General features: G+C 48.1%; 1 protein-coding gene across 1 annotated transcript; it reads left to right on the top strand.

Moving 5' to 3' along the window:
* On the top strand, positions 1111-8426 carry LOC100624681. Its single transcript, XM_021078740.1, has 3 exons — positions 1111-1444; positions 1954-2103; positions 6061-8426. Exons 1-3 carry the CDS (start codon positions 1111-1113, stop codon positions 7731-7733), a joined length of 2157 nt encoding a protein of 718 aa, XP_020934399.1. The 3' UTR covers positions 7734-8426.

Here is a 12138-nt window from a genome sequence, read left to right as displayed (position 1 = left end):
ACCGTTTCCCTTGACTTCCTTTTGCTTTCTGCTTGGAACAAGCATTTGGACAACGTGGCAGGTTGAAGGAGGAAGCCAGTGCTAAGGATGGTGGGGTAAAGAGTGAAGTAGACGGGGTCCGTTGTGAGGCCAAGAAGTCACCAGGCCACTCTCGAGCAGTCCATTAGGGCGAAAAAAAACCCCTTTATTCTGTTCCACCAACTGCCATTGCTGGCCACACAGAATTTCTACCTGGTAATGCAATCATTTCAAGCTTTCTGTTTCCTTCAAGAAGTTTTGTTTGCCTGTTTTTTTGGCGGCCACCCCAGCCATGAAAGGTCCCAGGCCAGGGACTGAAATGGGGCCACGTCAGGGACCCAAGCCACTGCAGTGACAATGCTGGATCCTTAACCCACTGCGCCACAAGAGAACTTCCTATTCCTGCCTCTCTTGGCTGAGAAAATAGTAACAACAAGGTCATCAGGCGCTAGTACCCTTTAACTCCTGCCTTCACTCCTCCCACCTTAAATTCCCTCCCACCTCACAGACCTTCTGTCCAAGGCCAAGCACTGGACCCAGGCTGGGCTCCTCTCTCCCATCGTCCTGACATCCCTCTCCCTCCACATCAGTCGGGTCTCCCTGTCTCTCCATCCCCGAGACTCAGAGAACTCAATCCCTGCCTTTCAAAAGCCAAACTCCTCCTTACAACCCCAGGATGCCCCTTCACTACCTCCCATTCCCTGTCCTAGGGCTTTCCTTCCTCTCACGCACAGAGCACTCTGTAGGCACCAGCGGCCCTTCCGAGATGCCCATCCGTCACCCACACACACGCCAGCGCCTTTCTGTCCCTCCACTTCCCCGCCAGTGGCGTCCCACCTGCAGGAGCCCCTTCCCCCGAGAGGTTGCTCTCCCCAGCATTCAGCAAACGTGTTCATCCCACCTCTGTGCCCCTTCCTCCTCTCAGGGCTGTCTGTCCTCCGCCCAGGCTGGCCTCCTTCCTCTCTGCTTCTCCTCTTCCTTAAGCGTCAGCGGCTCTAGGCCCGAGGATGGAAAGAGACCAGGAGCTCAGAGGAGCAGCCACGACCTGTCCCAACTCCACACTCAGAGGAGGGGACGGTCCGGGAGAGTGAGATGGCCAGGAAGGGCTCTGTCCTTCAGAGGAGCCAAGGCCAGGGTGCTTCAGGGTTCACCTGGGAGCAGGATGCAGAGGACCGCTTCCCTCCAAATGTCAAGGACCAGTTTCTCCCAAAGCCTTTGTTGGGCGCCCCTGGCCTATGGGCTAAGGCGCCTGCGCAGGGTGGGGCGGGGCGGGGCCTGCTTGAAAGGCGGGGCTTCCGCGTGGAGCAGATAAAAGCTGGAGCCTCTGCCTCCCCACCCACAGGCTCCCTTGTCTCCCAGGTGGAGTCCCTGCAGGGCGTCGTGCTGCACGCAGAGGCTCCCAGTCCCCGACTTCGAGGTAGAGCAGGTGGGTGTCGAGAACCGGAGTTGCGGTCATGGGTGGCTCAGAACAGACTGGCCTGAGGGGAGAGGGGCGTGAAGAAGCACAGACCCCGGGGCCTGGATTCGCTGTCTGAGGAGGGGTTGGGCCTGGGACAGAGGCTGAGGGGCAGGCTGGAGAGGCCTCAGAGAAGCGGGTGCAGCCTGGGCCTCAGCCCCCTCGGCAGTGCGGCTTCTGGCGCTTGGCTCCCGGCACTGGGTCGCCCCGCACCTGCAAGGCCTCATGTCCCCAAGGTGCTGCTGCCTGGGGAGCCTAGACTTGCTCAGCACGACGGGGGCCCGGGCCTCTGCTCCCTGGGTCGGAACACAGGGCAGCACCTCGTGTCCCCATCCCAGGGTGGCTGAAAGAAAAGATAAGGGACCTGCCACCCAGGCTTTTCAGTTGTGATGGGGGACCAGGATGGCTTTCTTCCTCCACAGCACTTTGCAGGGTTGAGTCCAGCTGCCCTTCCCTAACTCCGAACCTTTGTTTTTCAGCCTGGAAAATGGACTCTTCAGGAAACAACCAGACTTGTGAGGGCAGGAACATCGGACCTTTCTTTCCTGTGCCCCCCGTGACCCAGCAGCCTCTCCTGGGTCCCTGGTACCAGAATGCCACCTATAATCCACTCTCCATTCCAGGGGCAGGTAAGGAATCTGAAGCCTCAAAGAGGTTCAATGGGATTAGGGACCCTCCCTGTCAACCAAAGCCTGAAGGTTTTTTTTTTTTTTTTTTTTTTTTTTTTTGTCTTTTGTCTTTTTGGTTGTTGTTGTTGTTATTGTTGCTATTTCTTGGGCCGCTCCCGCGGCATATGGAGGTTCCCAGGCTAGGGGTTGAATCGGAGCTGTAGCCACCGGCCTACACCAGAGCCACAGCAACGCGGGATCCGAGCCGCGTCTGCAACCTACACCACAGCTCACGGCAACGCCGGATCGTTAACCCACTGAGCAAGGGCAGGGACCGAACCCGCAACCTCATGGTTCCTAGTCGGATTCGTTAACCACTGCGCCACGACGGGAACTCCAGCCTGAAGGTTTTCTAACCCCTTTTTCCACGCCTCCCTTCCTCGCCCTGTGCTGACACCAAAGAGATGGTGGCAGCACCGTGGGGCAGTGTTTGTAGTCCAGGGTCACAGGAAACACTTGAATTCTAGCTTCATGCCAGTGACTCTGCTGACTCTGCTGAATACTACACATGGGTTCTCGCATTTGACCACAACAAGCCATGGGCGAGGCAGCATTGCTGTCCTTGATTCCACATGAGGGACTGAGGCTCCCAGTCAGTGACCAGCCCAGGGTCACACAGCAGTCCAACCAGAGTCTCCTCATGCTCTGAGAGCAGGCTGCTTGGCAGAGGTACCTTAGAGCTCCTCGTCCCTGTAATTTCTTCTACAAGGCCTAAAGGTTCTAAAAGCTCTTATGGGGAGGTCTGAAAAGTCCTTTGGAGGAAGACTGACAAGTGATACTTGAAAATGTTTGGAGGGAGTTCCTGTCATGGCCCAGTGGAATCTGACTAGGAACCCTGAGGTTATGGGTTCGATCCCTGGCCTTGCTCAGTGGGTTAAGGATCTGGCATTGCCGTGATCTTTGGTGTAGGTCACAGATGCGGCTCGGATCCCGCGTTGCTGTGGTTCTGGCGTAGGCCGGCGGCTACAGCTCCGATTCAACCCCTAGCCTGGGAACCTATATATGCCACGGGTTCGGCCGTAAAAAGGACAAAAAGACCAAAAGAAAAAAAGAAAATGTTTGGCGGGTAGATGTCTGGGATATTTCATTCAGTCCATGATGGGCAGAGGCTTTAGGCAGGGTGGTGCAGGGGCCTTAGGCAGGCAGGCGGCTCCATGGAGTGTTTCCCCCCTCTCACACCTCCCAGTAGGAAGATAATGTTCAACTTGCTCTTTGTGTATCCTGCTGTAGGTGAAGCATGTTGTTTATATTATGAAGCTTTCCAAGTAGAAAACTAGGTGTAATAAGGAGAGCTTTTGAATTTATCTATCAGTCAATATTCTCAGCTAATAGTACACACAGCTTAAGCAAAAGGGAGTTGTGCCAGCTTATGGCCTGTGAACTACAATTTCTATCTTTGAATTCACAGGCTGAGTTGCTATATCTCTTCCATACCTTTAAGGTTTATATTATTTGTCCTGTAGATAAGATCTGACTCAAATTTTACTCAGAAAAAAATGTATAGGCTTTACTGTCTTCAGAAACCTGTAATTTTAGGATTTAAGGCATTTCTCCTTGGCTCTATACAGATCAGTCCCCTACAGGTTTTGTGTTCTTACAAGTTGTGATTGTACCAGGATTGGGGGTAGCAGTTTTCCCTGTAATCTCACTACTGTGAAAGATCTGAGTTCTGATACATTAGCTTTTTACTGTTTTAGGAGTGAGTGACTTCCAGGCATTTTATATGTCCAGTATCTAGAAGACTGCCACCTTAAAATATTAAGACAGGCAGCACACAGTACTATAGGAATGAACTAGAGGGATAAGGGAGTTCCCGTCATAGCTCGGAGGTAACGAATCTGACTGGTATCTATCTGGTATCTATGAGGATGCAGGTTCGATCCCTGGCCTTGATCAGGGGATTAAGGATCTGGCATTGCTCTGGATGTTGCAGAGGCCAGCAGCTGCAGCGCCAATTCAACCCCTTGCCTGGGAACTTCCATATGCCGTGGGTACAGCCCTAAAAAAAAGAAAAAAAGAAAAAAAAGAGAGGGATGAATTATGTCCTTATAAATAAGCTGATTTCAATAACTCTTTAACTTCCCTTTGCCTCAGGTTTGTCTTCTACACAATAAGTTGAATTTGATGTTTTTTGGGATTGGCCAACATTTGCCAATTTCCCCTTACCCTGTGTCTGTTAACTGCCATTCTACTGTTTCTGTGATTTTATTTTTTTTTAGCTTTTACATAAGATACTGTACAGCATTTGCCTTTCTCTGTCCAACTGATTTTTCTTAGCAAAATGCCAAGGTCTGTTGGCAGGATTCTCATTTTTAATTCATTAGGCTTTGATAGCTGTGAAGAAGGATGGATCTTCCAGAAAAGGGAAGAGACATTGCATTATGTGGAGGAACCCACCTACAGCCAGGTCCTTACTGAATCACCTACATCTTAATAAGATGATATAGAAGAATCTAGATAGATTAAAAACCGAGGTGCTTTTTGCCATCCTTAGGAATGTGGTCGTTGTTCTTCATTATCCTGACAGGCAATGATAAGCCATTTAAATCCCGAAACTGCAAGTGGAGTAAGGATCGGGGGATTGTACTGAAAGAATGTTCTGGAGTTCCTGTAAACAATCTGACTAGTATCTATGATTCGAGGACACAGGTTAAATCCCTGACCTTGCTCATTGGATTAAGAATCTGTTGCCCATTGGATTAAGAATCTGTTGCTGTGAGCTGTGGTGTAGGTTGCAGATGTGGCTTGGATCTGACATTGCTGAGGCTGTGGTGTAGGCAGCTACAGCTCCAATTTGACCCCTAGCTTGGGAACCTCCATATGCCCTGGGTATGGCCCTAAAAAGACAAAAAGACAAAAAGACAAAAAAAAAAAAAAAAAAGATTGTTCTGGGAGCAAAATGGATTATAGACCTGTGAGATGTGTGGGAGGTAGGTTAAGAAAGTTATTAGTAGTTTGCATTTAAAAATGGGGGAAGTTTCTGTCATGGCGCAGCAGAAATGAATCCAACTAGGAATCATGAGGTTGCAGGTTCAATCCCTGGCCTTGCTCAGTGGGTTAAGGATCCATTGCTGCTGTGGGCTATGGTGTAGTTCGAAGACTCGGCTCAGATCTGGTGTTGCAGTGGCTCTGGCGTAGGCCAGTGGCTAACAGCTCCGATTAGACCCCTAGTCTGGGAACCTCCGCATGCTCCAGGTGCAGCCCTAAGAGGACAAAAGACAAAATAAAGTAAAATAAAATAAAATAAAAGGGGGGAAGGGGGAAGGGACTTCCCATCATGGCTCAGCAGAACTGAATCTGACTAGCATCCATGAGGAGGCAGGTTCAATCCCTGGCCTCATGCTCAGTGGGTTAAGGATCCAAGGATCCAGTGTTGCCATGAGCTGTGGTGTAGGTAACAGACACAGCTCTTTGGATCTAGTGTAGCTGTGGCTGTGGTGTAGGCTGGTGGCTACAGCTCCGATTGAACCCCTAGCCTGGGAACCTCCATATGCCATGGGTATAGCCCTAAAAAGACCAAGAAAATGGGAAAACTTTTAAGTCGTTTGCATTGGTAGCTGAAGAGGTAACAGAAGACTAGGTGGGGAGTTCCCATTGTGGCTCAGCAGAAATGAATCTGACTAGCATCCATGAGAACAGAGGTTCAATCCCTGGCCTCACTCAGTGGGTTAAGAATCTGGCATTGCTGTGGGTGGGTAAGCCAATAGCTACAGCTTTGATTTGACCCCTAGCCTGGGAACCTCCATATGCCATGGGTGCCATGGGTACGGCTCTAAAAAGACTAAAAAAAAAAAAAAAAGACTATGTGATAGTCCTTTTGGTGGATTGGAACAGTTGTGTCTCTGCAGGTGTGCACTGGCTGAATGTTGTGACTGGCTGCAGGAGACAAAATGGCTAACCATCCCTTTCTCTTTCTAGGTTTCACAAATGGAAGTCTGTATTTTCCATATCCCATGGTGTTCATTGAGTATCCTGGCTTCCTCGTCCCTCAGTCCCCATTGCCCACTGCTCTTAACCAAAGACCCATAGTCCCTCTGTTTTATAGCATGGCACCACAATACGGTGGCCACTGCGAAAGAATGAAAACAAAAGACACACAAACAGAAACTGAACCTCAACAGGATGAAAACTTGAATGAAAATGAAGACATGCCCTCAGAAGGGGACAGCCGTGACATAGGAAGGGTGGCCAGTAACCCTACGGATACATTCTCCCCTGAGAATGTAGATGAAAAGAAAGAGGTAGAGAGCAGTAGCTACCCTGAGGGGCATGTTCCCTCCCCTACCAGGTTGGCCCAGGTCGACAAAGTAGATGGGACCACTCAGGGTGACACGAAGCAGTGCTGTGCTGCACAATCTGGCCAATCCCCTGAGTCTGCATCAGAAAGCAGTATAAAGGGACCAGTGTGCCCGTGGTGGAAATACGAGGACCTCTATGTGTATGATTGTGATGATTATGAAAGCCTCTATGAGGGGGGTTCTACCTCCCCAACAATGTCCCCACATTCCCCGCTGCTAAACAAAGAAGCTGAGAGTGTACAGCTCAAACAATACTCTCAGGAAATGCCCTCTGGAGGTGACCTTCATAGCCTCCCCAAGGGTTCTCGTTATTCCTTCCCGCCGCCCATGCTGTATAAAGTCAATGAGGGCATCCAGTGTGATGCAGAGCAGAAGGAGAGTGGGAACCAGGATGAAGATGAGTATGAAGAGGAGGTAGAGAATAACTATGAGGACCACGGTTTCTCCCCTCCCTGGTCGGCCCAGCTCAGCACAGTTGATGAGGGCATCCAGTGCGACATGGATAAGGATGCAGAGCAGAAGGAGAGTGGGAACCAGGATGAAGATGAGGAAGAGATTAACTCTGAGGAGCACAGTGTCTCCCCTACCTGGGAGGGCCAATTCAGTGAAGTGGATGAGGGCATCCAGTATGGTGTGAGTTGGTTTGAGTCACAGCTAGAGACGTATCCCCACCAGATGCCCTCCAAAGGGAAGGAGACATTGCCAGACTGCCAAACCAAGAGATCATGGAGAAAACCAGTCGTGAATAGGAAATTAGGTCCAGATGAAGAGCGCATGAAAGATGAGACTGGGGAGGCGTCTAAAGAGAACTTCAAAAGGAGTGAAAAGATTAAAAAGACAGTGAGAGGCAGGAAGCTGAAAGACCAGGGCAGCTTCTCAGATGTTAAGACAGTCTGTTTGTTGAAGAAAAGTGCTGCCTTGAACATGGTGATTCCTGAGGATTCAGGAGACTCTGAGTTGGAAGAGGAAGATGATGAAATGGATGAGGTCGAATGCCTCCTTGAAGAAGTGAGTCTGCAGAGCCCTCTGACAGCTTCCAAAGGAAGGTCTTATCAGAAGGCTGGGAGGATGCTCAGGGTGCCCCCTGAGAGCGCTCTCCCTCCCCAGCTTATTGCCTGGCCCACGAGAAATAAGTACAAGCTGCTGCAAGTTCGTGGTGGATATGAGCGCATCCCTGAGGTGTATCAGTCGGAACCACGGGATGGCTGTGAGAGCAGCGGTGACAGGCTCCGAAGCAAACACACCATGGCCAGGCTGAAAGGCCTGGAGTCCAGGAGAGCCTCCCACAAATGATTGGAATGTAAGTGACCATTTGGTTGTCTGTGACCATTCTCTACTGGGTCCTGGATGCAAAGTCATAAATCACTATTTCTCTGTTTTGAAAGTATATTTTCACTTAAGTTGTAGGTGCCCACATTCATGGGATTTGCGAAGAGAACCCCGCTCTAGACTTCTTTTGTTCTATGAAATTGCAGTGTAATCTGAAAGAGCGCTCTAGCAGAAGATGAGCTGGATGAGCTGGGTGGTGGCACTAAGGGGAGTTGGACTGGGACAGTCAGGAGGAGGTAGATCTAGCTCGATTGCTAGGAATGGCCGGTCCGTGTGAGGGCACAGAATTTTAACAGATTTGGGAATCTGTGGTTTGAAGAAACAGGAAGTTTGGAGTGGGAGTGGAGACAGTAGCACGAGCTCAAGTGGACGGCCGGGGCAGGGTTCAGGTTGAGACCATCCTGCCAAAGGGAGACTTGTGAGGAACTGAGAAAGGCTAAGAAAGGGGTGAAGTCGGGTAGTGTTTCTCTTCACTTACAGATTTGTATCCCGTAGGCGATAAGGGGCTAATCCAGGCTAAGCAGAGAAATGAGACAAATATGCTGTAGAAATCTTGAACCTATAGAATTTTATAACAGGAATTAGAGTGGAGAGTGACTAGATGGCGAAAATTCTGTATAAATTCAGTTTTATTCAATAAAAAGTACTGTAATTCAACAAAACAAAGTGGTGATTGTCCTGCCTCAGATATATTCGTCCCTTACACTCCCCATCTTTTCTTTTCACCCACTGGGCTTAACCATTAGCTCTGGAGAACCAGAGCATAGCCTGTCATGAAATTATGTCTAAGTCATCTCAAAATCCAACCATTGTTCCTTTGGGTGTTTTCTTGATCATTGGAAGCAGTTTAAGTTTTGCCCCAACAGGCTCTGAGAATGGTCAGAATGGTACATGAATTAAGGGAGTTCCCTGGTGGCTTAGCGGGTTGAGGGTCCAGCATTGTCACTGCTATGACATGGGTTCAATTCCTGCCCTGTGAACTTCCCACATGCCACCAGCACTGACCAAAAAATAAAAACATTAAGGCAATTTCTTTTTTTTTTTTTTTTTTTTGGTCTTTTTAGGGCCAAATCCGGGGCATATGGAGGTCCCCAGGCTAGCGGTCAAATTGGAGCTGTAGCTGCCAGCCTACACCACAGCCACGACAATGTGGGATCCAAGCCACATCTGTGACCACAGCTCATGGCAATGCCAGATCTTTAACCCACTGAGCAAGGCCAGAGATCAAACCTAAGTCCTCATGGGTACTAGCCCGGTTCGTTAAACGCTGAGCCACAATGGGAACTCCTAGGGCAATTTTAAGACTTTTATATTTCCAGGAGTTCCCGTCGTGGCTCAGTGGTTAACAAATCCGACTAGGAACCATGAGGTTGCGGGTTCGGTCCCTGGCCTTGCTCAGTGGGTTAAGGATCTGGCATTGCCGTGAGCTGTGGTGTAGGCCGGCGGCTACAGCTCCGATTGGACCCCTAGCCTGGGAACCTCCATATGCTGCAGGAGCAGCCCTAGAAAAGGCAAAAAGACAAAAAAAAAAAAAACTTTATATTTCCAAGTGTGAAAATTTATTTTACTTCCCACCTCAACATATACCCAGTCCATGGTCTACCCTGTGTCAGAGCACTATGACCCCAAGCAAAAATGCCAACCACTTGAGAGATGCCCAAACTTAAATATTATCCTCTCCTACTACCAAGTTTACAAGGAGACATCAAAGTACAAAAATTCAATCTCTTTGCAAATCGAAATCCAAAAATATTAAAGTCCACTACAGTTGAGATCCAAAACTAATATCCCTTGTCTTGGTGAGTTAAAAGACCAAAGTTCAGCTTTTTTTTTTTTTTTTTTTTTTTGGTCTTTTTGCCTTTTCTAGGGCTGCACCCACAGCACATGGAGGTTCCCAGGCTAGGGGTCTAATTGGAGGTATTGTCTCTGGCCTACGCCACAGCCACAGCAACGCCAGATCCAAGCTGAGTCTGCGACCTATACCACAGCTCACAGCAATGCTGGACCCTTAACCGGCAAGGCCAGGGATCAAACCCGCAACTTCATGGTTCCTAGTTGGATTCGTTAACCACTGCGCCACGGCAGGAACTCCAGTTCAGCATTTTTAAATGAAAGGTCCACCAGTCTTCCCCCAATTCTTCTGCTCAGTCTTAATCACAGAGGGATTTGATGCATGGGTGAAGATAGGGTACTTCAGCAGCCACAGCTTGGACTGTCGCTCATGGAAAAGTTTGTATTTCTTATAGGGTTACATTAGACATGATTAAATCAGATATTAAATAGGTCTCACTTTAAAAACTGAGATATAATTCATGTACCCTAAAATCCACCCTTTTAAAAGGTATAGTGCAGGAGGTACTGTTGTGGCACAGCAGAAATGAATCTGACTAGGAACCATGAGGTTGTGTGTTCAATCCCTGGCCTCTCTCAGTGGGTTAAGGATCCAGCATTGACATGAGCCCTGGTGTAGGTCACAGATGCAGCTTGGATCTGCCATTGCTGTGGCTGTGGCATAGGCCGGCAGCTGTAGCTCCCATTAGACCCCTAGCCTGGGAACTTCCATATGCTGCAGGTGTGGCCCTAAAAGGCAAAAAAAAAAAAAAAAGAAAAGAAAGAAATATTTAGAAAACAGGCTACTGTAGGCCTTGCTTCTCTTGAGAAGTGTATAAGTTTTTGATGCTTCTGACACACTGATTCACTGGAATTCACAAAAATATATTTTGAGGTATTGCTTCATTTATTGAAAAACAGGTTTAGTGGGGAAGAGATCTAGTAAATATATTTTGAATTAGGAAGAAATTTTATGTTTAGAAATCATGTAAGAGACAATTATATTCCTTTTTATTGGAAAGGAAAGCCATTCATACCAGAATGCAAAAATTATGCTGCCTTTATTTGGTTCTTAGAAAAGTTGTTTCCTTTTTCCTATTGTGGTCCTCAAAACAGCAAACCATCCTGTTCTTTCTTCATTGCCTCTGCATTAGTTTGCTAAAACTGCCACACCAAATACTACAGATTAGGTGGGTAAATGACAGTACTTTATTTTCTCAGAGTTCTGGTCTAGAAGTAAAAGCTCAAGGCATCCGAAGGTTTAGGATGTTTTTGTTTGTTTTCGTCTTTTTTTTTTTTTTTTAGGGCTGCACCAACAGCATATGGAGGTTCCCAGGCTAAGGGTCGAATTGGAGCCGCAGCTGCTGGCCTACACCACAGCCACAGCAGTGCCAGACTCAAGCCACGTCTGCGACCTACACCACAGCTCACAGCAACTCAGGATCCTTAACCCACTGAGGGAGGCCAGGGATGGAACCTGCGTCCTCATGGATGCTAGTCGGGTTTGTTAACCACTGAGCCACCATGGAAACTCCTACAAGGTGTCAGCAGGTTTAGTTCCTTCTTGAGGCTTCTCCAGGATTTGCAGATCTCCAATACATGATCTTTCTTGGTACTTACATATGTCTGTGTCCTTAATCTCATTTTCTTAAAGAACCGCAAATTGTGCTGGATTAGGCCAACCATATGATCTCGTTTTACCTTAATTTCCTCATTAAAAGCCCTAATTCCATATATAGTCCCTGGCTGAGGTCCTGGGGGTTTGAAATTAATAGAAGGGTTTTTTTCCCCTACAAATTTAGCTTTTTATTAGCCCCCTCTTTTTTGGGGGGGGGGAATATGGGGAGATTGAGGGGGGAGTTCCCCCGGCCAGAGCTCAAACCCAAGCCACAGCAGTGACAATGCCAAATCCTTAACCACTAGGCCACCAGGGAACTTCAACAGAAGAATTTGAAAAGGACACAATTCGATCATAACACTCTTCGCAGTTGTGTATTTTTTTATTCATCTTTAAAAGAGTTTAGTTCTTGGAGGTTAACGATCGTGGCGCAGTGGTTAACAATTCCGACTAGGAACCATGAGGCTGTGGGTTCGATCCCTGGCCTCGCTCAGTGGGTTAAGGATCCAGCATTGCCATGAGCTGTGATGTGGGTGACAGATGCGGCTCAGGTCCCATGTTGCTGTGGCTCTGGCATAGGCCGGCAGCTACAGCTCCAATTAGACCCCTAGCCTGGGAACCTCCATGTGCCGTGGGAGCGGCTCAAGAAAACACAAAAAGACAAAAAAATAAATAAATAAAAAATAAGAGTTTAGTTCTATATCACTGCTATTGAAAATTTGTATTTGTTTAATAATTTACAGGCCGAAGCTTTTTTTTTTTTTTTTTTTTGCTCAAAATACGTGGTACCTGGGAGATGAGGTTTAGTGATATGAACTGAAAAGTTCCCATGCCAGTTAGCAACAAGTGATGCACAAGGCTCCTTGGTGAGGGGAGATGACTGAGTCTATTGGCAACAACATCTGAATTTGCACTGAGTGA

The sequence above is a fragment of the Sus scrofa genome, chromosome 18, assembly GCF_000003025.6.
Source record: "Sus scrofa isolate TJ Tabasco breed Duroc chromosome 18, Sscrofa11.1, whole genome shotgun sequence".
Classification (NCBI taxonomy): domain Eukaryota; kingdom Metazoa; phylum Chordata; class Mammalia; order Artiodactyla; family Suidae; genus Sus; species Sus scrofa.
Note: the sequence above shows the minus strand (reverse complement) of the source record. Positions and strands in the feature narration are given on the sequence as shown.

Excerpts from the sequence above, each read along its gene's own strand:
- LOC100624681 (XM_021078740.1), top strand. The coding sequence starts at position 1,111 with ATGGCCAGGAAGGGCTCTGTCCTTCAGAGGAGCCAAGGCCAGGGTGCT. Across the intron at positions 1,445-1,953 it reads CCGACTTCGAGGTAGAGCAG|CCTGGAAAATGGACTCTTCA; the intron begins GTGGGTGTCGAG and ends TTTGTTTTTCAG. Across the intron at positions 2,104-6,060 it reads ACTCTCCATTCCAGGGGCAG|GTTTCACAAATGGAAGTCTG; the intron begins GTAAGGAATCTG and ends TTCTCTTTCTAG.